This window comes from Salmo salar, chromosome ssa03, assembly GCF_905237065.1.
Source record: "Salmo salar chromosome ssa03, Ssal_v3.1, whole genome shotgun sequence".
Classification (NCBI taxonomy): Eukaryota; Metazoa; Chordata; class Actinopteri; order Salmoniformes; family Salmonidae; genus Salmo; species Salmo salar.
Genome location: NC_059444.1, coordinates 29944318 through 29971069, shown reverse-complemented (window position 1 = coordinate 29971069; position 26752 = coordinate 29944318). Strand labels below are relative to the sequence as shown.

Below are 26752 nucleotides of genomic sequence, written 5' to 3'. Positions count from 1 at the left end.
TTTAAGAGGCAGTTTGTGTGTCTCAGCACTTTCGTTCCATCTATGCCTCCCTTTCTTTCCATCCCTCTCCAGCGTTTCCCCTTTATTCATTTAACAGCGGTGGGCTGCCACTGCTTAATCCTTGCTTCCATTCCCCCAAAAAGATATATACAGTACCAGTCAAAATTTTGGACACACCTACTCATTCAAGGGCTTCTATTTTCTACATTGTAGAAAAATAGTGAAAACATCAAAACTATAAAATCGCACATCATGTAGTAACCAAAAAAGTGTTAAACAAATCAAAATATATTATATATTTCAGATTCTTCAATGTAGCCACCCTTTGCCTTGATGACAGTTTTGCACACTCTTGGCATTCTCTCAACCAGCTTCATGAGGTAGTCACCTGGAATGCATTTCAGTTAACAGGTGTGCGTTGTTAAAAGTTAATTTGTCAAATTTCTTTCCATCTTAATTTGTTTTTGAGCCAATTTGTTGTCTTGTGACAAGGTAGGGGTGGTATACAGAAGATAGCCCTATTTGGTAAAATACCAAATCCATATTATGGCAAGAACAGCTAAAATAAGCATAGAGAAATGACAGTCCATCATTACTTTCAGACACGAAGGTCAGTCAATCCGGGAAAATTTGAATGTTTCTTAAAGTACTGTCGCAAAAACCATCAAGTGCTATGATGAAACTGGCTCTCATGAGGACCACCACAGGAAAGGAATACCCAGAGTTACCTCTGCTGCAGAGGAGTTCATTAGAGTTCATTAGTTACCAGCCTCAGAAATCGCAGCCCAAGAAAATCCTTCACAGAGTAACAAACACATCTCACCTTCAACTGTTCAGAGGAGACTCAGTGAATCAGGCCTTCATGGTCGAATTGCTGCAAAGAAACCACTACTAAAAGACAACAATAAGAATAAAAGACATGCTTGGGCCAAGAATGGATATTAGACCGGTGGAAATATGTCCTTTGGTCTGATGAGTCCAAATTTGAGATTGTTGGTTCCAACCGCCTTGTCTTTGTGAGACGCAGAGTAAGTGAACAGATGATCTCCGCATGTATGGTTCCCACCGTGAAGCATGGAGGAGGAGGTGTGATGGTGTGGGGTTGCTTTGCTGGTGACACTGTTAGTGATTTATTTAGAATACAAGGCGCTCTTAACCAGCATGGCTACAACAGCATTCTGCAACGATACGCCATCCCATCTGGTTTGCGCTTAGTGGAACTATCATTTGTTTTTCAACAGGACAATGACCCAAAACACACCTCTAGACTGTGTAAAGGCTATTTGACCAAGAAGGAGAGTGATGGAGTGCTGCATCAGATGACTTGACCTCCACAATCACCCGACCTCAACCCAGTTGGGATGAGTTGGACCGCAGAGTGAACGAAAAGCAGCTAACAAGTGCTCAGCATATGTGGGAGCTCCTTCAAGACTGTTGAAAAAGCATTCCAGCTGAAGCTGGTTGAGAGAATACTAAGAGTGTGCAAAATTGTCATCAAGGCAAAGGGTGACTACTTTGAATAATCTCATATATAAAATATATTTTGTTTATTTAACACTTTTTGGGTTATTACATGATTCCATATGTGTTATTTCATAGTGACTAAACTAGATAAAAAGTATGTAGAAAAGATACTAACAATCACCAAAATATAAACTAGACAGTCAAGGATAATCCAAAGTTTCCAAAATGTCGTGGCATGGGGCTCCCATTGATTTTGTTATAATGTTTGAGTTACTAAGATAACATAAGAACACAGCATAAGCCATGGCAAAATTTGTAGAATTGCAGGAAATTAGCTTTAAAACTGCTAAATTCTCTTATCCCCATTGCAAAATGTGTAGAATTGAATAAAATTTACTTTAAAACATTTTTTTTTTCTCTTAGCCCCATGACAAATTTGTAGAATTGCAGGAAATTGACTTGAAAACTGTAAAATGTTCTCTCTGCTCCATGGCAAAAACTGTAGAATTTCAGGAAATTTGCTTTAAAAAAGCAACATTTTGTCTCTGGCCCAAGAGCGCGGGCCTCTATAATTTCAGTCGAAGACAGCGCCCTTGGCCACACCCACTACTCTACCCCCCCACATGCTAACTTTGCCACCGCTGCTGAAAATTATCCTAGCGGAAACACTGCTCTCTTTTACTTGAGAACCAATATCCAAAAGACTGCTTCAGGTTACAGTGCTGGCTCACAGATACTTTTCGAAAGGGGAACACAGTGATTTTGCAGTGGTGGGTGGGGAGCGAGGGAGGGAACACAGCCCGGTAGGAGCTACTCTCCCCTGCCAGCTATGCTGAAGGCATTCAGCTACTGCCCATTGTGAGTCGTTTCAAAGGGATTGGTTGGTGATGGGGATGACATTTGCCCTCTCACTCCCACATTATGTAAATGAGAGCACAAAGGAGAGGGATGATTCAAACATTTTTCTACACACACACACACACGTCTTTTTGGTTACGCATGTGTGTGTGAGTGTGTGTTTGTGTTTGAGATCTGCTCCATCTGTGTGTGCTTGTGTTTGTGTGTGTTATGCATTAACATTTCCGTGCCCTGAGGCACCTATTCAGCATGTTGTTTCCCGGAGAAAGACACCACCAGGCTAAACTGGTTGTCATGTAACTGAACTAGCCCACAAACCCCACCGGGCTGCCTGGTTTTGGTAGAGTAGAGAGGGTAACTAAAGATCCTCACCGGACCTCCAGGCTCCCCTCCTAAACTCTGTCATTGTCCCCAATACATAAAGAGGGGGGATATGTAACAGAATTTGGGCCAACTTGCTTTCGAGGTTCACGGACAACGGCCTTTCCCAGAGTCTCTCTTTCTTGCTCGCAGTGACCACCACCGGTTGTAGTGGTTTTAGTAGTCTCTTCTGAGAAACCTAATACTACTGAACTGCCGCCCGGCCCCCCTCACCCCGTGAAACCACGTTTACATTCATTTATTAGATTTTCCCTTGCTGTCTCTAACCAGAGCCTAAAAAACATGTTTTCCCCCTCCCTTGGTACGTATTAAATATTGGGGTTCTAGTCCTGCAGAGGAGTCTGGTGTGAGGAGCTATAGGAGGACGGGCTAATTGTAATGGCTGGAATGGAATATATTCAAAAATTGTGTAGCTGGTCCTCACAAAAAAGAAGATTCAAGATTTTTTTTTTAATTTAGGGGTAGGTAGATAGAGAAATATTTCGGCCTCGTCAGTTGGTCAACATATCGGTTCTGAGTGCAATGTTCACACGGACTTTCATGGAATTAATGGAGCGGTATTAAACACATTAAACATATAGAAACAAGAATATTGACTCCGTTCCATTGATTCCATTCCAGCTATTACAATGAGCCCGTCCTCCTATAGCTCCTTCCACCAGCCTCCACTGTAAGTCCTGCTGGTGCTTTTTGACACATCAATAATGGAAGTTATAAGAGAAGCACAGGTGGACTTATTTGAATTTCTGTATTCACTGTTTCCTTTTGTGTTTTTCTCTCTTCCCTCTTTCCTTTTTACTTTCATGTGGTTGGCTCTGAACAGGTCAATAAGGGAGTTTAAATGGATGTATACAGAGAGAAAAGCCCTTCAAAATCAATGTGACTTCAAAAAAGTTAGACTTAAATGTGTTTTTTTGTTGTTGACGATTGGTGTCTGTGTATTCCAGTTTTTAGTTCCTGGAATCTTATCACATTACACACAATTGTTTGGCAGTACAATTTCATAATATTTCTGACAAAAGACAGCAATTGTCAAATGTTCCGAATCTGTGCAAGTGTTACAGCTTGACCACTTACTTTCGCGCAGAACAATCCTTTGAAGTGAGGTGAAAAATCATAGCGTTCCTATTTTATCAATTGCTCAGCATGGATTCGTACTGTAGTGTGATTTTAAAATCACAGTGCTATTGCAGTTGTCACAGGCCTCATTTCCAAAAATCACTCTGACGTCTGCTCGAAGGCAACTGTTGGGGAAATAAATATAAAATAAAACAGCTGATGGATTAATCAGTTGCTTGCTGCTGCAATCGCTGTACATGTTAGATTTTTATCCAACCTCTGTCTCCATCTGTTTTTTCAACAGAGAATAAGTCAATAACTAGGTCAATAATTCAAGATTTTCAGAGCCCATGATCTGATATGTTATTCAATTAATTTAATGGGACACAGGTTTAGCGTTTTTTTGTTGCTCATTTTTTGAGGCCCTTTTCTCATCTCCCAAAAACTCTGCATGGCTTTGGAAACAACATGATTCCAACCATCTGTTTCAAAGGGTTTAGAGGGTAGCAGTGTAACATCAACAGACCAGGCTTGGATTGTGTTCTTGTTTGACCTGCCATCACCGTGTATGTGCCATGCAAATGCTCTGTTCTAATACTGAAGCCACAGTGTTGGTAGTGATGATGACTCGATGCCATTGCCTGCCGATGCCAGGTCAAGCCGTCACATGAGCAGCCAGCGCCAACCTTCACAAATGATCAATGTCATATTTTCCCGCGGAACGATTAGAGATGGCGAAGCAGACAGTGTTATGGCGTTTAGAGGGTTTTCAGGAGGCACAATGCTGACGTCATTGAATTGGTAAGACTGTAAAAGTCTCTGCTTTATGGGTTGTTTATTGCAGCTATACACCCCTATAGTGTTGAGCTGTATAATGTGAGAAATACAGTGTGGTGTGGCCGTGGCTTGCTGTGTATGGATAGTGAATTACTGCCTCTCAGGCCTTCCAAGCTTATCACTGAAAATTCTAACACACTGGGATATTAAAGTTCGTTTTCCTACCCCATTAACAACCATGGAGGGCTATGCATTTTTCAGTATCTGTCCGAGCGAGCTGTTCCTAGAAAATAGAGAAAACAGAGGGAATCATTTCCCTTTCATAACATCATGCGTTATGTTGAGGAATAGAAATGAGAACAGAAACAGAAAACACGCACACGAAAACATAATAGGATTACTTTTAGAATGCACAGCAAGAGTTATATCATCCAATTAAGACGATGATGAACTTTGACTAGTGAAATGCACGAGCTCAAGTAGTCTCCCTAAACAGAGTCAGAGGCCTGTGGACTACTATAAGACAGACAGACCTGCCCTGGAGCCCTGAGCCTGCCTCTGAAGAGGCCCTGATCAGTAATCTGGCTAACAGGACTAGCCACAGTCTAGGCTCCTGGTCGGCTGCTATTCACGTGTTCAGAAGAATAGGTTCAATCCTAGTCTCCAGAATTGCTATTCTTGTACCTGGAGGCCTGACAGGGGACTGTTGAAGAAAATGGGACGCCACCTGGCACAGTTTAATCCTCCAACTTTTTCCAACCTGGAGGAAAAGCGGCAACAGCCTTGTACCCAGTCAGTCTATGTTGTAGCTAGAGGGCCAGCCGTTGCCAAGTTTAGATTTCCCTGCCTTTAGTCTTACCCCAAGAATGAGAACAGCATACTCAGTATCAATCAGGATTTAAAGTGTCACATCCAAGGCAAGGGTATACTTGCAAGTGCAAGCGTATTTCATTCAAGTGTCTTCCCACAAAACAACAACACTAAAAGCCAATCTAGTATCACTCTTCCTTAAATGATATAAACAAATATCACTATCAACATTGTGGCAAATTAGATTAGGCATATAATATAGTCTGCATCATGTTGCGCAGTAGCATCTTTCTATCTGGGCCTGCCTCCACCTCCTGTGGTAAAAAATCAGGACAAAGCACTACCACATAAGGAACTGGCCAGTGGATTAGTCTACGACAGACCGTGTGGTTTGTTGTTTAATCACTCACCGTGTATGAGCTGTTCAAAGGGAGAAGAAAGGGCCACTCTGTAAACACAGACAGAGGAGCTCTAATGGCAGTGGGATGTCTTCTCTTCCTGATCAAGCTCTTTTCCACGGTGCCCATGACACGCTGTGAACCCCAGTCTGTCTGTTTGCCATAGAGGTAGGGACTGGTGATGGAAGGATGACAAGGCTAGCCAGACCAAACATAGCACATCTCTTTCTCTTTTCACTCTCTTGCATTTCTGTCTTGTCTTCTGTCTCTACGTCCTTCCGTCTCTGGTCTCCCCCGGTCTCTCTCTCTCTCTCTCTCTCTCTCTCTCTCTCTCTCTCTCTCTCTCTCTCTCTCACTCTCTCACTCTCGCTCTCTGTCTCACTCACTCTCTCAGGGTCTTAAGTCTTCAAAGTGTATCAGGTGGAGGCATCGTGCTTACCTACACTCCTGTAGCTCTATAACCCAGTTAACGTCTGGGTAAAATGCATCGCCATGCCTGCTCTAAAAGCATTGTCTAATTACCGAACAATTATCGTGTTCAATTATACATAGCCCTTTACTCTAATAAGCACCTAAATTGGAACGTAGTGGCAGTACCGTAACATGCTATATACATGACGTCAGAGCTTTGGCTGTATGTGTTTTTTTTTTAAATTATTTTTTTTTTTTTACTCCCTATTGGTAGACAGTCTTGTCCCATTGCTGTAACTCCCATACAGTCTAGGGAGAGGCGAAGGTCGAGAGCCATGCGTCCTCCAAAACATGACCTTGCCAAGCCACATTGCTTCTTGACACACTGCTTGCTTAACCCGGAAGCCAGCCGCACCAATGTCTCGGGGGAAACATTGTACAACTGGCGACCAAAGTCAGCCACAAGGAGTCGCTAGAGCGCGATGGGACAAGGACATTCCGGCTCACCGGCCAAACCCTCCCCTAACCTGGTGACGCTAGGCCAATTGTGCACCGCCTCATGGGTCTCCCGGTCGCGGCCAGCTGCGACACAGCCTGGGTTTGGAACCCGGGTCTGTAGTGACGCCTCTAGCACTGCGATGCAGTGCCTTAGACCGCTACACCACTCGGGAGGCCCTATATGGGTTTTTTGACTGACAGACGTTCTGAACTTGAGCACTGCATGCGACAAGAAGTTGCCCACATCCCTCCAGGTAATTGGACAACTTAAAAAAAAAATTGTTGTCTGAGTGAGTAAAATGCTGTCAATTAACATGACTCGATGTATTTTCAAAAATAAGATGTTGAGGATTATAATAAATACAGCTTTGATGTCATGCAAGCAAGCCAAACCCACGTGAGTTCAAATGTACGCTTCACATCTCGAAATGATAAAACTCTTGTCATATACAGTATCAACGTTTATTGTCACTATGTTTGATGTACAGTTACAGGATGACATGTCATCATACCCATGGTTGTTCTGAACCGAATGAGCCTACGTTTGTTTATTGTGAAGACATTTTGCCATGGCGCACGCACCTGAATGCACTCATCACTCCTTTCTATGCCCATAAAAATGACTATCTGTTTCCCTGAATTGCCTTGTAAAAGCCTAACACTATAATATCATATTTTATAACTTAGCTAGTCATGTTGGCAATAGAACAAGCTTTCAAATCTGACCCAGCTGACCCAGATTGCGTTTGACAATTCATAGTTTTTGGATTGCGTGAAGAAAAACTGCAATTGTGTGATGGCGAGGGTGCAGGGTTGTGTTCCAAACTTAACAACTACAAGTGTGCTTTCTCTAGCTCCTCAACGGCACAGCTAGGAGAGCTCAAAAAATGAATTTATAGTTGAAGACTCTTTTTTTTGGTCTTAAAAGTGCATTGAAATTGCTTAAGAACTCTGCACACTTTTCCTCTCACTCAAAATGTTGCTGTCTTATGTTGCACCTACCCCACATTTTCCAGGAATAGTCTTATCATGTTACTGAATGTATACAGAATATTTTCAGATTTTGTTATTAACAACTGTCAGATCGGACGGTATGCCATTGCGACTTTATTCACAACAAAAGACCCGGTCAGTACAGAAAACACAACATTGAGACAGCAGTTTTTCATCTTTAGAAACAACCTGTTTTCCATTAAGGTCATAATCAGAGAGAGAGAGGCATCAGTGATATTCTCTCTGGGGCTTATCGTGAATATTTAGTGCTTGTGCATAGCTGTGCATATACATACATCACCGCCTTGATTAGTTAGAACATGATGACTTGTTTGTAGCACCACACGGCTCCACGCGGCGTGCGGCTGTCATTGTAAACCCTTTCTCCCGGCGCAAGCGCTAACTTGCTATCAACAGCCAGGCAACAGACTGTTCCTAGGAACCCCAGTCAGTGTAAAAGCCAACCCAAGGTCTGAGAACGTTTTTACAGACTTGCCTGCTTGTCGTGTCTCTCCAAGTGGAGACAGATTTGTACACGGTCATGCTTGCGGTTTGGTGTTGGAGCCCGAGACAAACCAAGGACAGATGTGTTTGGAGTCATTTCCACCCCCCCGTTCTCCCCAGTCCTCCCCTTCCCAGATCCCCTAATCTGGTCTTCATTGTGTCTAATAAAGCACAGCTGTAGGCCTACATATCCTGGGCTGAACCCGCTCAGTTCAGCTGATTAAACCAGGCTAAGAGGGCTCTCCATATGGAACAGAGCCAGACAGACATACAGCTTTACAGACATACCAATACATATGGATAGATATACAGTACCAGTCAAAAGTTTGGACACACCACCTCATCCAAAGGTTTTTCTTTATATTTTACTATTTTCTACATTGTACAATAATAGTGAAGACATCAAAACTATGAAATAACACATATGGAATCATGTAGTCACCCAAAAAGTGTTAAACAATTTATTTTTTATTTTTATTTAAATCAAAATATATTTACTCTTAACAAGGCACACCTGTTAATTGAAATGCATTCCAGGTGAAGCTGGTTGAGAGAATGCCAAGAGTGTGCAAAGATGTCATCAAGGCAAAGGGTGGCTACTTTGAAGAATCTCAAATCTAAAATATATTTTAATTTGTTTAACAATTTTTTTTGTTACAACATGAGACCATATGTGTTATTTCATAGTTTTGATGTCTTCACTATTATTCTACAATGTAGAACATAGTAAAAATAAAGAAAAACCTTGGAATGAGTAGGTGTGTCCAAACTTTGAACTGGTTCTGTACGTACTGCCGGTGTCACTATTAGGTCTATGACTGAGCCATACAGCCAACCAACCATACAGCCATACCCAAATATATGGAGATATACATATTCCCCATACCAGTGTTACCATATTGGTCTATTGCAGCCATACAGCCATACATACTGATATACAAATCCCCCTACAACATGACTGAGCCATCTGAACCGCTTTACATACTGAAACCAAAACCTGCAGGCTAGTCACATACAACTGTAGCCATACATTTATACCCCAATGTAGCAATGCATCTATACTCACACCATCGTAGCCATATGTAAAAGCATGGTTTTATCATATCAAATCAAATTTTCAAATAAAATGTATTTATATAGCCCTTCGTACATCAGCTGATATCTCAAAGTGCTGTACAGAAACCCAGCCTAAAACCCCAAACAGCAAGCAATGTTAGTAAAGCTATAATGTGCTCTCCTATACAATCAGGACAATCTTATACATTCACATATCTGTGGCATTTACAAATATGTATGACATTCTTATATGTATGACACATTTTATTTTCCAACAAATATCTTTGAAAGGGGATAAAATATGATCTACTTCACAGTCTGTTTGATAAGAGCCCTTTAGAAAAGGTCTTTGTGCATCCTAAATGACCAGTGTCTGGTTCTGTGTTAGCTTAATCCATGACTCACTCTGCAACATTACAGTACGCCAATTTGTAGGTTGGAGATGCTTCTGCTGCCACGTAAAAAGGAAGTCATGCATTTGAAAGTGAGAAACAGGCCTTAATGGAAAGATGCGATGCCTTCGTCTCTCACAAATGAATGCTACATCTGCCCTTCAGAGGTTTTCTGGGAGTGAGAGATGGCACCAACAAAGATCTATAACCGCCTCGTCCGGTCTGTACATGAGATAACCTCTTGTTTCATTTCCACTGACCTGCAGTGTGTTTTCCTTCCTCTTGTATATTTACATTTGAGTCATTTAGCAGACGCTCTTATCCAGAGTGACTTACAGGAGCAATTAGGGTTAAGTGCCTTGCTCAAGGGCAGATCAACAGATTTTTCACCTAGTCGGCTCAGGGATTCCAACCAGCGACCTTTCAGTTACTGTCCCAACGCACTTAACCGTTAGGCTAACAGGGGCTACTGTTATAGATTACCATACATACTGTACATCACGGTCTGCACACAACACTGTGTACAGGATATCTCATATAGCTTCCTGTATATTGTATATGCAGGATTTATTTGTTTATTTACTTTAACAGCGAGGAGACCGACCATCAGTGCTATTACGGAAGTCTGTGCCATCCATTTGAAAGTGTGATTCAACCAGCCTGCAGATACAGACATTATTGCTTGCACAGATGGATGATCCCACTACCCCCCATACTCCATCCCCTCCAGTCTCACTTCCCCCACTCCCCCGCCTCCCCCCTCTCAATTTCATTACACTCAGTTGGTTGATCTCTTTTGGGCCACTAAGTTTATGCGGTGGATGAAGGGGGGTGGGGGAGTGGAATCTACTATCTAGCAGGTTGAAGTAGGTTAGTAGTGAGATGAGATGCCATGTCTGTTATGGTGTGTTATGTATCCAAGTTATTGTAGCTTGATATCTTTAGGAAACCCACACAGCAGCACAAAGGGCTCAGTGGAGTTGACAGACACATTGAGAAGGTGTTTGGATATTCATACAGATGCATGCTTTGCTTTCCTCCCTGCTCTGCTCTCCTCTGCTTTCTTCAACTTGAGCAGGCACATAACAAGCTGTCATGTGTCTGAAAAGCCTGTATAGGTGTTGAATTTCAGCGATTTTTGAGAGGAACATTGTGCACATCCTTTAATCTTCCCTGTGTGTATTTTTCCTTATTTTTCTTTAGCGGCACACTAATTGTGTTTCAAGCGGCATTTGACACGTATTGATTCAAATGTGTGGTGGCTGGCGAATGCACACCCAGCCTACCCTCTGTATTGGCAGCTGTACTAATCCTCCTGCCTTTTTCTTTGAAAAACCCTCGGTCTCTTTCTGTCTTTTGCCAGTGCCATTGTTTTGAGGATTTTTTTTCCCCCCTCCTCTAAACAGGTTTTTGTTTTTCTGGCAAGCCCCTCAGAAGACTAAGGTTTATTTTTTCACAGTTTTAAAAACAAACAAAAATTGTTTTTTTGTCCTGTGCAGTGTCTCGTTGTTTGTGGTACAGGGGTCAACGGGTCGGTGGTGTTAATGGGGGTGGGAAGCTAGGTGGAGTGAGGGAGATACTGTCTGTAATTTTTTGATAACGAGAAATGCTCTGGCCATCATATAGTGGTGCAAAAACTGTCTCTTTGGAAATATATGGAAATGTAAAATACAAGTCGGCTGTGTCAATATTGCATTTTTATTGATAGTGTATTTTAATTACATTCCAAGCAGCAGTCGGATATTCTTTTGGATGGGATTCAATGTTCATCTCCTGTCCCTCGTATGGTTTTATGTTGGAGAACAACTTGGATGTACATCTGTGTTATACTGATTAGACCTTTACATTTGCTGTTAACAGCAATGTTAGACAACTTAATTTACGTTCCACCAAGTATGCATTTATTTCAGGTTTCAGTTAAGACCCAAGTGCAGACTGTGTAGAAGTAACAATGTTTATTGTACCAACAGGAGCAGACAAGCGACAGGTCAAGGCAGGCAGGGGTCGATAATCCAGAGCAGTGGGGCCAAGGTACAGGATGGCAGGCAGGGTCAGGGCAGGCAGAGGTCAATAATCCAGAGGTGGGGCAAAAGTACAGGATGGCAGGCAGGCTCAGGGTCAGGCAGAGTGGTCAGGCAGGCGGGCTCGGAATCCAGACAGGCAGGGGTCAAAACCAGGAGGGCGAGACACAAAACGCTGGTAGGCTTGTACAAACAAGACGAACTGGCACAGACAGACAGAAAGCACAGGTAAAAATACCCAGGGGATGAGTGGGAAAGATGGGAGACACCTGGAGGGGGGTGGAGACAAGCGCAAGGACAGGTGAAACCGATCAGGGCGTAACAGTTTATTTGAGTGTGTTTTCCTTAGCCTTAGTAAATCAATCAAGCGAGTGGAGCATACTATGAAGACTATTAGTTATCTTATTCTGGTCTTCTCCAGACTCACTGGGCACAGACGTGAATTCAACGTCTATTCCATGTTTGTTCAACGTAATTTCATTTAATTTCACTGTGCAGCACACAACTGTTCTTTATGCGTTGTGACATAATTGAGACTGTTCTGATGTCCTGTTCATTGCTGTATTTTTCTCAGTTTTCTTTCTTGAGCACATTGGTAAAGGTAGCCTAAATGCACTTGCCTGGCTACAAATCCACATCGCTCTGGCCAAACGCCACGCCTACTTACGTTTCTTCTCCAAGAGGAGTCTGGATTTGATTTCCTCCCCAACAACTTTTCCAATGTGAACACATTTAAACCATTTTGATTGGTCCCAGAAACCGATGGGTAAAGCAGCATTTTGGATATAGTCATTTGGTTTTATACTCTGGTTAGAGACCATCCATTCGCAGATGACTTGTTTTGTACAACCCCCCTAACTTCGACGTCAGCAGAAACGACTTCTACGATGGCAGTCCCAGACTGAATGTATGTAGCGATAAGTAGAGCAGTGGAAATTAAATTCAGTATGTCGTCGGGCAATAATTACACCACTCTAAAGACATTAAGCATGTTTTCTCTTACTATGGACAACTTAGGTTTAGGTGGAATCTCATTTATGACATAGGACAGCACCCAACATAGCACTGATTGGATTTATAATATTGCCTACAGGATCATAATTTGATCACTATGTTGTATGAGCACTTGTCTGCAGTGGAGGAAATGTACATCTTGTAGTGTATTTGACGTTTAAAAAGGCTTCTGAAGTTTCCACTTAAACATTTCAGATTGGATTTCCACCCCCAACCCCTACAAAAATGTCCATTAATTATAATCCATAAGATAATTCACATTTCCTGTTGCTGCAGGATCATTTTCCTGCTGTAGTAAACTCTCAAATTAAGATCCTACATCTGTAGTCTATTTGATAAATCCAAGTGTTTTTTGGGGTTATATCCAAGGGACAGACTGCCTTGACGTCTGAACACTTGTCTGCAAATGACTAGTTGAACAGATAGTGGGTACTAGTGCATGTAATTGGGAATATTCATTGTGTTCTGTCCGAGCGCCTTGATCCTCATGTTACTGTATAGGCTAACAGGGAGAGGCAGTCTGTCTGTGTCGTTACTCAACACCGAGGTCCGACTAGGGGGCTGAGATGTGCTTTTGTATGTAATGAGATACTATTACAGGATTATAAGACACTTATAATAAGAATTAACACTTGTAGACAGTGCAATTCACAGGCCCACGGATTCATCTGGCTGTGTTAGGCCTGTGGTGTGTAGATATGCGCAGGCGTGTCATGTGTGTGATTACAGGGCCACCAAACGTGTGGTCCCTCTGTCATGCGTGACGCTTATTATTTGTGGTGGATGGAGCTGGCTGGCTGGCTCCGAGACTGCGTTGTTTAATGAACTGTATGTCGAGCACAAGCGCAGGAGGTTGGACAATTTGTCGGAATTTAATCACGCCCAAATGTACAGGAGTCTTAATTTTATCCGAATTGATAACGTACAAATGGCTCCCTCTCTCTCTCTCTCTCTCTCTCTCTCTCTCTCTCTCTCTCTCTCTCTGGCTCTCTCACGGAGCTCCTGGGAAATCTCTTTTGTCTTCTTACTCTTTACTTTCGAATCGGAAGGCCTCTGTCCCTAACTAATCAAAGTTATATTGCTCTCTATGATTTGGGATCTTTATCCTGCTTTGAGCTAGCTTTTTCTCCCATTGATTTAGAACTTAGTCATGTAAATAAATAGAGGTATTCATTATTTGGTCATCACAAGCTCTCAATCACTTTATGATGACTATTCAAATGATGTAGCATTTTTCTAGTCAAGAGCTTTTCTCTCTTGTTAGCTTTGCTAAACCTCTGAAGTAGTTGGGTATATTTTATATTCACCACTCTGTTTTATAAGTGGTGTAAATCCCACTCCAAACCACCACAGAAATTATGGCAAGTCCAGTTTGATTTAATTCAACACTCTAAAAGCCTTCAAACATAAATGACTTGACAAACAGTTAATTGCCCCCTTCCCATCCTTAACGAATTCATTGTCAAGTGAAGCTCAGTAGCTCACCCATGTCAAGCAGCTGAGAGGTGTAGTGCCTGAAACTTGGCAGAGGCGTGTCAACACTTGGGCATGGGTTTTTGGCTGGAACGAGTAAAAAGGCACATTGTTTTACATTTTTCACGCTCACTGAATGGACATTCTGAAATGCTGCTCAACGCCAGTCTGTCCGTTTCCACACCCCAACAGAATATCTCCCAACAAGCTGCTGTGCTGAGAGGTCATTTGAATTGGGTGGTGATGCAAATCGTGTCTGTTTGAGCTTGCAGATGCCTCAGCCAAACCCTAATGCTACGTTATACTTCTGCCACGGCAGTGTTAGCTATACTTTCTGACAGCAGCTATACCATTGTCTTTCTACATGTCTCTCAGGGGGTTATTTGTGACAATGTTACCCCTCAATCAGAAGATCTGAACCTTTGAGTATGTTCAACCTATTGATCAGTGTTGGTATCAGCCACATGCCACTCTGTCGATAGTGAATCAAAACAATTGAATTGAGCTTTGTGTGTGTCATTTTAGCTGAGGCTAGCCAGCCAGCCTGGTAATGCTGTGAGGAACAACCCGACGACAGCCCCCTTTCCGTTGGAGGGATAATTAAAACATAGTCTCCATGAACATGCCCACAGTGGAGACCTACCAACTCACTCTATCATTGGGTTTTTCTCTCTGACAGAGTTTTTTTTTTTATAACAAAGGCATTCTGACAGAAATGATCAAGGGGGTAAAATGAATGGCTGTGAAGCCCTCAGTTTCAGATCAAAAGCCCCGGCTAATGCCCCATTACAGGTTGCACTCAGGCACTTTAATGGTCAGCCCTCTCGTGATCCAGCCATGTAGCCAACAGAAATATGTTCCCTCTCTCTGACTGGCTCCATTTCTAGCCCTTGACCCAGCCTTCCTCACCGGGGTTCAAAATGATTGGCTGATGATGACAAGGTTGATGGCTGCCCTTCTTCTTTCAAGGTTTTCTTTATTCTCTGAATTTCGTCCAAATGGAAATGTGAGAGCACCATGTTCTGAGCGGATGATGCAGTTATAGTACTGGTACATTAAAGTAAGGTCTTATACAGGTATTTCACATGTTTGACCTGCTTTTACCATGTTGCTCAAACTGAGCGGACTCAGTAATTGCCCTTCTACCGTGCCAGAGAGGTTTTCAAGAGGTGGTTTCAGTTATTTCAGTACAGCATTAAGAGTAAAAACATTTCACTTCCTTACATGTTTTTGAAAATTGGATGTCACTGGTGCAGTGTGTCTGTGACTATGAGAGATACAGTTGGCTCTATTTTTGCTTGTGTGAGTGTGTATGTTTGTTTTGAAAAGTTTTGTGATATAATATCATCATATTATGTTGACAGTGAATCTTAACAAGTTCATATCACATGCATTACTTTGGGCAAAATTGTATTATATTGTATATGATGGCACAGTATTTCTTGCATTGTTCCCACCCTATCAGAAGTTCTGTAATGACACTTCAACAGTACTGCAGCCCATTTGAAATGGATGCAGAAAGCTGTGTAACATTGGGCAAATGTGTTTTCCCCCACTGTACGGTCAGTGGGAAATGGCCTCTGTTATACACGATGCTGCAGTAAGGTGCAATGAATGTCGACATGGAAAGTGGCTTATTATTCACAATCAGATTTTGAAAAGGCATCTTAGGAGCTGACCCTCTGGCATCTAACTGCACATAGATATCTTTTCACTGCCCTCCCAGCCTAACTTCCTCCCTCATGGAAGGTGGACGGTGGCGATTGGGCAGAGTGAGCGATGTTCAGCAGTTAAAATTGAACAAGGGAAGCACAATTAAAATTGAATGACCTTTATGAGAGGGGGAGGGCAAGGTTAAAGGACATCTATTATAGACACAAAGTTCAATGGTTTTATTTCTAATAACGTTGATTTAACGTTGTCTAGAGGTGTCTGGGCATTGTCGGCCCAGCCAGCTACAGTCACATGCCAACGGGAGGAGGAGAGGTTACAATGGTTTTATATGGACACACACAATGACCCTTCCATTCGCCTCGTCAAGGTTTTACAGTTAAAACGACAGTTTTAATTCTTCAAAGAAATAGGTTTTCATTATCTCCCTTTGATCCCAGAGAAAGTGAAGGAGGCGTAAAATATGCTCGAGGTTATGTGCTGCTGCTGGTGATCTCCTTCAAAGGAGTGGGTATTTTTCCTTCAACACATGATCTGACCGTTTCACGTGGTCAGAAGAAACTCGGGACACTACTAAGCAGAGTGAAAGACAGTGTTAAGAAGTGTTAGCTCCCTAGCAGTTCAAATATCATGTTTTCATATTGATCTGAGACTCTCCATTCACCTGCATGTATTACCATGGAGTTAGCTACGAGCTAGCCATGCTAAAGTCTTCATAAAGAGCTGTAGAGAGCTATTTGACACCCTGTTAATAATGTGGTCAGTTTAATACCCTCCTTAAGCCTGAAACGCTGTATCAAGCGGCTGTCCTGATCGCTCTGCTCACAGAACCCAAATCCCAGTAGCTATGTTGCTGATAAGTAAAGAAGGATGTAGCTTAGCCATTATCAGCTCTTGGCTCCGATGACACAGTAATCCAGCTAGACGCTAGGCTAGGCTCCTGTGACACCAAAAACACACTAGAATCATCTCATTTACCCAACAAAGACTGTTGAACATCTGAATATGTGATATCTCTTTTCACACTAACCCGTTTACTTTCAAAACATTCTCCCTCTAGCAGCAGCTAACAGGCAGCGTTTCATTCAGTGACTAAAATATCTTCAAAAGCTCTTCACCCTTCGTAATAAGAGGTCCTCATATGATGATAAACCTAACAAGGAGATGACTATGGCTAATTCCTACATTCTAGCTGTAGAACGTAGCAATTAGAACACAACAGCGAACGTCCTTCTGATTCCGTACAGAAAAACAACCCCAGTCAATGAGAATGAAATGAGAATGAAAGGCCCTTATTTGACGATGACAACCCAATGGAGATAGCTAAGGCTAATTTTCCAGGTTCGACCAAACAACACAGGGCCTTTGTACTTTAATGGGCCCGATCCAGAGAAGCTATCTGCATCTCCCTCTCTGTGAAGGAAATGGAGGTGACTGTTGGGCACTGGTGGGGAGTCGATCTGCTTACCTTGTTATTGTCCTCCCAATGCATTGACTGTCAGACAAGTCTGCTGGCCCCCGGGAGAGCCAATGGTCATGTGCTGACGTGAGAGAAATGCTAAGTGTAAAGAGAAAGGAGAACAGGAGAGAATCTCATTTATGGAACAAGACTGTTTTATTCCCTCAGTGCAAGGGGTCCGTTTAGCATATCCAGAGAGCCCATAGGTCAGTTTATCTGAGATTGAAAAGGACCTGCATAGGATATGGCTGCTAGCTGCTATGATGATGCTGCTTGTGCTGGTTGTGTCTCCGAGTGTGTTTGTGCCAGTGTCGGCGTGCATGTTAAAGAAATGTGATATCAATGCAATTTGGTAGTGTGTTTTCATCCTTTAACTGAAGCCTCAGTTTCAGGAGGGGGCTACGTCTTCTGCAATAACACAGAATTGTCGTGGGAGTTGGTCACCATAAGAAAGTAAGGCTGCTGCCTATAGCGTAGCCCGTGTGACTTTGATAGCCTTTTCCTTTTTTCACAAGTTTATTTTGCAGAAAGACATTAGTGGGGCAAGTCGACATTTCTCCATGTTTCTTTCTTGCGAATCCTGTACATATTTTAGGCAGAGCCTTTAACACATGGCTCTCTGTGGCGTTTGAAGTTCTCTGCATTAGTAATACCGCTTCAATCAAGGCCCCAGTCTGGCAAAGCCCACCCTTGTCATTCCAACATCCAGACATCAACTGTAAACTGTTTACTTTCCCTCAAGAGTTCCCTGCTACTCATCGCAAGGACATTGCTGTTCGAGCCTCATGTCCGCAGAATGAATGGGTTTAAGATTCTTAAGATGGTAAAAAAGGTTTGACATAAAAAGCCAAAGGCTAACCAGCTAAAATGGCATATTACCCTTGAGGATATAGAACATATGTTCAGAGGAAAAGCTTAAACACCACCTAAATGGGAACGAAGTACACAGGCATGCTTAAGTATGGGTAGTATCAAGCTATGATACTTCAAAAGCATCAGTATGGTGTTACTTTCACTTTTTATATAATAATTGGACAATTATAGGACAGAATATTGTGAAGGGTGCAATAGCTGAAAGTCCTAATTTCATGCTAAATGTTTCAGAAAATCATTTTTGTTGTGGTCTCAATCTTGATGTCAAATTGCCGTTTATTCATTTAGCCACTATTTCATTTTCTAATAGAGTGTCTTTCTTAGCACTTTGATTTTAATTGAGGCACCGGCATGTGACCTAGCCAAGTTTCAGCTTAGCCACCATCTTGTAAACAACATCCTCTTGCATGGACATTCCGCTGAGCACAGCTCATTTAGAGCCTATGTGATATATGGCATTGTCTCATCTCCAATGCAGCCATCTAGGCCCAGCGTTAGAGCATGAACTCGATTTGGTGATCTGTGTTCATGAAAATGCATTTGTATCAGTGGCGTCCTGGCATTTGCCCGCTGGGATTGTCTCTGGAGCATTCGCCGGGGTCTGCATTTCTGCCAGGCGACTGATGAAACACCTATGCTGAGTATTTTACGCCTGTCAGTGACATCACCAGCTGGAGATGAATGATGGTAATATCAGGACAAACTACATGACGTGGTGCTCAGTCTTGCCACATTACAGCACATTACAGGGACCAGCTTAACTTAGTACCACTATATTGGATTGGCAGACAGGCATAAAAAGGTATAGACTATGGAACATTTTATGTACTGTCTCGACGTTAGGCTACGACAGACGACCTCTTTATGTGTTCCCATTGTGAGGTAGGCTGCATGAGAATGTGATACTGTATTTTAGGTCTTAAAAAAAAATGATGTCCCGTGTGACAGTTCTCTAGAAAGCTGCAAATTAAGCAAATTATGTATCTCTCTCTCTCTCCTCTCTCTCTCTCTCTCTCCTCTCTCTATCTCTGTCTCTCTCCTCTCTCTCTTTCTGTGTCTCCTCTCTCTCTCTCTCTCTCTCTCTCTCTCTCCCTCTCTCTCCCCCTCTATCTGCTCTCTGTAGTTGTGCTTGTCTGTTAGCGACACCACGTGATGGAGACAGACAAAAGAGTGGCACTTTGGGGAGGTTAGCTGTTTTATTTTTTTGTGTTACTAGTCAGCTGCGGAGGTTTTTATAAGCCTGTGAATGGGTTTGTTGAGTCGGAGGTAATTTTGTGCCCCGGCAAGGGGCATTAGTTGGACTGGCCTTTCTGCTGACTGGCCTGTTTTCTTCCCCCCTAACAGCAGCAGTATATACCCCTCTCTCTGCTGCATCGGCGTTTCTGTCCAAACCAAAGACCTTTATTTCCCTGGCCCTGTGGCCATGACGACATGTCTAATAGGGCGTGGTGGTAGTGGTGGTGTCAGCGAGGATCTCTTTTAGTTTCGTTATACCTCGGGGAGACGATAAATCTAGATATAGATAAACTGGAACATCCAGGGTTAGTAAATGCTGCTCTTGTCTTCTATAGACTATGGGAGTTTCGGGCTGATAAATGAATAGACACACGGTGGACATCCCCATTCATTATTATTGGAATTTGTGCTGCCTGCTGAGAATTTGCACAGCGATTGCCATGGCGCCTGGCTGCTGAAGGGCCTCCCAGAGGTGTTCACATGGCCAAATGTCAGACTGAGCTAGAGAACTGGAGCTCAGCATTCCAACAACAGGCCTCAGTGCCACAAAGGCTCACAGGGAAACCACTGCAATCAAATACAGGCTAACCCAGGGTTTCCAAAACTCGGTCCTCGGGGCCCCAAGGGTCCCAACATTTTGGTTTTTGCCTTAGTAATACACAGCTTATTCAAATAAGCAACTAATCTTCAAGCTTTAGAGAGAAAAAATAAATGTGCACCCCTTGGGGTCCCCAGGACCGAGTTTGGGAAACACCGGGCTAACCCATGGTATTGCACACACCCAGACACACTGTACATCCTCAAACACACAGGGAGCAACATTGTAGCCTTGTTTGTAATTAAATTGGGAGCGACCAACCAGGCTCAGTTCAGCAGCTAGCCAGGACTAGCCCCATAAATGATCTATTAAGATGAAGCAATATTAACACTAATCAGGTTCTTATCATCTCTTTGATCCTATAGGCCACAACAAACAGAGTGTTTCGGCCAGCCAATCAATAAACCTCATTAGCAATAGAGCGTGTGAATTAGATTGTCTCACCTCTCCCTTTAATGATACAGTCTCATCCACCCAGTAGACCTTTGAGAAGCTGTCATTGTGAGCTGAGCCGTTCTGACACTTCTCTCTGTATTCTGCCTATGTGTCTGAGCATCAGCCGGACTACTGCTGTTGAGTTGATTGCCTGAAGGCTTTGAATTTACAGACGGGTGGCTGGAAGGAAACACCTTCAGCTAACCAAGGTCACTTACCGCTCTGAAGTCTGCTTTTCCAGGTTCAAAGACAAAAAATGACTAATTGGATGAGGTTGCTTGAAAAAAATCTCTGTGCAGTGTGCAGATGGTCAATATATAGGCCTGTGGTGCGTTTGGTTCCAGTATAGATTCTCCTCCTGTTGTATCTTGTATATCTTCATTACATAGAGTGTTTACTCTTTGCTTTTTTCCCCCACAATGCCGAGCCACTCTCTGAGACACCTTTGTGTGCTTTTCATCAATATTTAGATGAATGGCAATTCCTCAGGAGCAGCAGACCAGTGTACCATGCTGTGGCTTTGTTGGCAGATGTGATGCTTTATCTGTCTAGCACAATGTAATGGGTTGCATCCAGGGCCCTTTCAACTGTTTCTCCCAACAGGGCTCAGTCCTTGTATAGTATTTATTAATAATAACCTTCTTTATTTTCTCTCTTTTCTTGACTTATCTGTAGGTCTCTCTCTCCTCTCCTCTGTTTTCAGGTTTGTGAAGATGATGTGAACATTATGTCCTTTTAAAAAAAATGCCTGTATTTCTGTGTGCTTTTGGTGAGGACATGGGGGTTAATTCGGTAAGGTACACTCCACTGGATACCTTTGTGTCCACTGTGAAAATCAACAGTCTGACTAAGCAAATGTTTTTCCCCCTCTCTTTATGCTTTGCCCAATTTTCAGAATTTCACAATACTTTGTCATTGGTAAAATTGCTCTATCTCCTGCTGTGGTGGTTTAGCCATTGTGCTTTATGTTCCGGAATAGAAAGGAATTGGTACATTTTCTGTATTATGTTGAGTGCCGGAAGCAAGCGAACACAAAAGGCTTTCTCTTTAGTTCAACTAGCACAACAGTGTTAATTCTCTATGTCACAGAAAGGTTATTAGTAGGTAGTGAATTGTATTTCGGTGTGTGTATGTGTGTGTGCCTACTGTATGTGTGTGTGTGTGTGTGTGTGTTTGTGCGAGTGTGCAAAATAAAAATAGTAGCTCCTATTTTAGCTTTTTTTCACCAACATCCTTGCTCAGCACCCAGTCTATAGGGCCTGGGGTTAAACCTTAGCTCCTGTTCAGAGCCAGGGCTCAGCCTCCCTCCCTCCACATATAATGCGCTACCTCACACTGCTGTGCCTTCAATATAGAGACCCTCTAAAGTCACAGCTCTCTATAGCGCTCTCTGTCCTTAACGTAACACAAGAATGGGAGATTAGATCCCCTTCTTCAAGGCTTTTTTTTAAGTCATTCCACATCTGGTTTAATAATTCAAAATGGCATCGGCGCAGCCTCCACAGAAGTGATATCTTTACTTACGTCTGATCTCTTTAGCTTGAAGGAGTTTCAGTATTATCTGTATACTGGGTTCTGTTCTCTATCACCGCTACAGAAAACAGAGCTGTCAGGGAAATCTTTACACACAGGAGGCACTGAACAAGCATTGGAATATTGAAGTGTTTGTGTATGTGTGCATGTGCATAGATTTTTGTGTACCTGAGTCTGTGTTTGTGTGTGTGTGTGTGTGTGTGTGTGTGTGTGTGTGTGTGTGTGTGTGTGTGTGTGTGTGTGTGTGTGTGTGTGTGTGTGTGTGTGTGTGTGTGTGTGTGTGTGTGTGCAGGTGGGGTGTTTGAGATGCACTGTCACTCACTTGTAACATGAACCGATGTCAGACCACTGCCACTGAAGCGCTCTGGGACTGTGTACTAGAGCTCCCAGGAGCCGTGTGTGTGTGTGTGTCACTGCAGCTGTGTGTGTACGTGTGCATGTGTACTCACATATGAAATAAACATCACACACTTCTCACTCCCTGAGAGTTCGGATCGCTAGCCGACCACGGCGAAGCATCCACGTTTGTCATTGGGGAGAAAGCTACTGTGCAACGACTTGAGCTAAAATAAATAATAATGAAATCAATTATTATTATTTTATTTATTGAAGCTGATGCTTCTATTTACCCAGACCCAACAGTTAATTTAGCCACAGTCTAATTAGCACATCAGTTTTAAAATGCTATGTTTTGGTATTTTAGCTTTCTTTCTTTTTTTCTCCTTTTTCTTCTGTTAATATTAAAACAAACAATCTACTTGCAGTGAATCGTTACATTCAGTCATCGAACAGACTCCCATTTTAGCTTTCTTAGTTGTATTCAGCAAGTGCCCTTCAGGGGTGCACATCTCCCCTTTTGCTTTCTTTCCTTTTCTCTTTTTTCTCTCTCTTTCTTCTCTCGCTCTCTCTACCGCACCTGTTTAGAACAATACCTTTGTGGCGCAGCTTGACATAAATTATGTATGAGTTTTAGGAGGAATTGGAGAACCTTTGTGGACTATACCACACAGTCTGGGAGTGGTGTGGGAGTAGTCTGGATGTCCGTCTGTTTGTTTGAGTGTCTATTCGCTGTCTTTCTGTCTCTCCCTCCCAGGTTGCCTCAGCTTCAATCTCATGTTCTGTTTCCCCTTTCCTTCTCTTACAGTGAAGTTTGTGAACTGCGGCCAAGGTGGACTGGTGCGGTTCAAGTGCAGTAACCCGTCCGACTTCCGGATAGAGGCTGATGGTGTCGTCTACGCCCTCAGGCCTTTGACCTTGTCCACCCTCCCCACAGTGCCCCTAGTTATCGTAGCCAGGGATGAGACCAATCAGCAACAATGGCAGACCCAAGTGAGACTGACGCCCCCTGTAGGCCAGAGCCAGCAGGTATGTCCAACACCTCCACATGCATCCTCCCTCCTACCCCCTCTCTCTCTAATAGTTGTTGTTTATTTGTGACTTCGGGTAGCATTGTGGAACGTGGAATGTTCCAATTCGGATTCCGCCGTTGCATCCAATTCCGCTTATTAGCCTCGCCGGAGCATAAACAGTTGATTTGTTCCCTAAATTGTAGTAGATGTTCCGTGATACTGAATGGATGCTCGCTATTTAAAACTTAATGTTTTGGTACAGTCCATACGTAGCTTGTTTTTGGTCGCAGGTTCAGGAATGGCTGAAGAATTGCAACATTTACCTGGAGTTAACTCTGCAGATAGCACTGCTGGGTGATCTGAAAAGTCATAGTCAATTGATCAATAATATAATAATGCTCTTAGCAAAAATGTTTATCTTTAATTTACAATCTGTAGAAATCAAGAGAATAGAAAGGTTCAGAACTTTTGTGAAACATCACAGCACAGTTGAAAAATATATGGCAATTAGAAATCAAAACTGGATGGTCTTCAGAGATAGATGGGAGGGGTTGAGGGTAGCTGAATAATGGGACTAAAAACAAATAAAAGATAACTGATGTAAAATATACTGTGTCCGTAAAATGTATATAGTGTGTATAAGCTGTAAAGAGAAGCCTAAGTGTTGCTAAGTGTTGTTGTCCATTAGTTTACTCCAATTAGGGTAGGGGTAGTAGGGTTAGGGGACAATAATAAAATAATATATATATATATATATATATATATATATATATATATATATATATATCTTGGCAGTTTATTCGAAAAGTATTCAGACCCATTCCCTTTTCCACATTTTGTTACGTTACAGCCTTATTCTAAAATGTATTAAATTACAAAAACTGAAATATCTTATTTATAGTGCTTTGCAAAAGTATTCACCCCCTTGGCGTTTTTCCTATTTTGTTGCATTACAACCTGTAATTTAACTTGATTTTTATTTTTATTTCATGTAATGGACATACACAAAATAGTCCAAATTGGTGAAGTGAAATGAAAAAAATAACTTGTTTTAAAAAATGTGACAAATTAAAAAACGGTTAAGTGATGCGTGCATATGTATTCACCCTCTTTGTTATGAAGCCCCTAAATAAGATCTGGTGCAACCAATTACCTTCAGAAGTCACATTAGTTAAATAAAGTCCACCTGTGTGCAACCTAAGTGTCACATGATCTCAGTAAAAATACACCTGTCTGAAAGGTCCCAGAGACTGCAACACCACTAAGCAAGGGGCACCACCAAGCAAGCGGCACCATGAAGACCAAGGAGCTCTCCAAACAGGTCAGGGACAAAGTTGTGGAGATGTACAGATCAGGGTTGGGTTACAAAAAAATATCAGAAACTTTGAACATCCCACGGAGCACCATTAAATCCATTATTAAAAAATGGAAAGAAAATGGCACCACAACAAACCTGCTAAGAGAGGGCCTCCCACCAAAACTCATTGACCAGGCAAGGAGGGCATTAATCACAGAGGCAACAAAGAGACCAAACATAACCCTGAAGGAGCTGCAAAGCTCCACAGTGGAGATTGGAGTGTCTGTCCATAGGACCACTTTAAGCCGTACACTACACAGAGCTGGGTTTACGGAAGAGTGGCCAGAAAAAAAGCCATTGCTTAAAGAACAAAATAAGCAAACATGTTTAGTGTTCGCCAAAAGGCATGTGGGAGCTTCCCCAAACATATGGAAGAAGGTACTCTGGTCAGATGAGACTAAAACAACAGCCACACAGTGAAGCATGGTGGTGGCAGCATCATGCTGTGGGGATGTTTTTCATCATCAGGGACTGGGAAACTGGTCAGAATTGAAGGAGTGATGTATGGTGCTAAATACAGGGAAATTCTTGAGGCAAACCTGTTTCAGTCTTCCAGAGATTTGAGACTGGGACGGAGGTTCACCTTCCAGTAGGACAATGACCCTAAGCATACTGCTAAAGCAACACTCGAGTGGTTTAAGGGGAATGATTTAAATGTCTTGGAATGGCCTAGTCAAAGCCCAGACCTCAATCCAATTGAGAATCTGTGGTATGACTTAAAGGTTGCAGTACACAAGCAGAACCCATCCAACTTGAAGGAGCTGGAGCAGTTTTGCCTTGAAGACTGGGCAAAAATCCCAGTGGCTAGATGTGCCAAGCTTATAGAGACATACCCCAAGAGACTTACAGCTGTAATTGCTGCAAAAGGTGGCTTTACAAAGTATTGACTTTGTGGGGGAGAATAGTTATGCATGCTCAAGTTTTCAGTTTGCATCTTCAAAGTGGTAGGCATGTTGTGTAAATCAAATGAAACAAACCTAAAAAAATATATATTTTAATTCCAGGTTGTAAGGCAACAAAACAGGAAAAATGCCAAGGGGGGGTGAATACTTTCACAATCCACTGTACATATGTATTCAGACCCTTTGCTATGACCCTCGAAATTGAGCTCAGGTGCATCATGTTTCCATTGATCATCCTTGAGATTTTTCTACAACTTGCTTGGAGTCCACCTGTGGTAAATTCAATTGATTGGACATGATTTGCAAAGGCACAAACCTGTCTATATAAGGTCCCACAGTTGACAGTGCATCTCAGTGCAAAAACCAAGGCATGAATTTGAAGGAATTGTCCATAGAGCCCCGAGACAGGATTGTGTCAAATCACAGATCTGTGGAAGGGTACCAGAAAAATGTCTGCAGCGTTGAAGGTCAACAAGAGCACAGTGCCTCCATCATTATTAAATGGAAGAAGTTTGGAACCACCAAAACTTCCAAGAGCTGGCTGCCCAGCCAAACTGAACAATCAGGGGAGAAGGGCCTTGGTCAGGCAGGTGACCAAGAACCCGATGGTCACTGACAGAGCTCCAGAGTTCCTATGTGGAGATGGGAGAACCTTCCACAAGGACTACCATCTCTGCAGCATTCAACCAATTAGGCCTTTATGGTAGAGTGGCCAGCCAGAAGCCCCTCCTCAGTAAAAGGCACATGATAGCCCGCTTGGAGTTTTCCAAAGGCACCTAAAGAAGTCTTACAACATGACAAACAAGATTATCTGGTCTGATGAAACCTAGATTGAACTCTTTGCCTGAATGTCAAGCTTCATGTCTGGAGGAAACCTGGAACCATCCCTATGGTGGTGGTGGCAGAATCATGCTGTGGGGATGTTTTTCAACGGCAGGGACTGGGAGTCTAGTCAGGATCGAGGGAAAGATGAACAGAGCATGAAGTACAGACAGATCCTTGATGAAAACATGCTCCAGAGCACTCTGGACTTCAGACTGGGTGAAGGTTCACCTTCCAACAGGACAAACACCCTAAGCACACAGCCAAGACAACGCAGGAGTTACTTCAGGACAAGTCTCTGAATGTCCTTGAGTGGCCCAGCCAGAACCCGGACTGGAACCCGATCGGACATCTATGGAGAGACCTGAAAATAGCTGTGCAGCGGCGCTAACGTAACAAAATGTGGAA

At 42.7% G+C, this 26752-nt stretch overlaps 1 protein-coding gene across 1 annotated transcript in view; it reads left to right on the top strand.

Moving 5' to 3' along the window:
* LOC106599706 (cadherin-2) overlaps window positions 1-26752 on the top strand; it is an 83638-nt gene that overhangs the window by 22389 nt on the left and 34497 nt on the right. The window contains exon 3 of the mRNA XM_014191007.2: window positions 23059-23279. Coding sequence (XP_014046482.2) covers window positions 23059-23279 — 221 coding nt within the window. The remainder of the gene's footprint in view (window positions 1-23058; window positions 23280-26752) is intronic.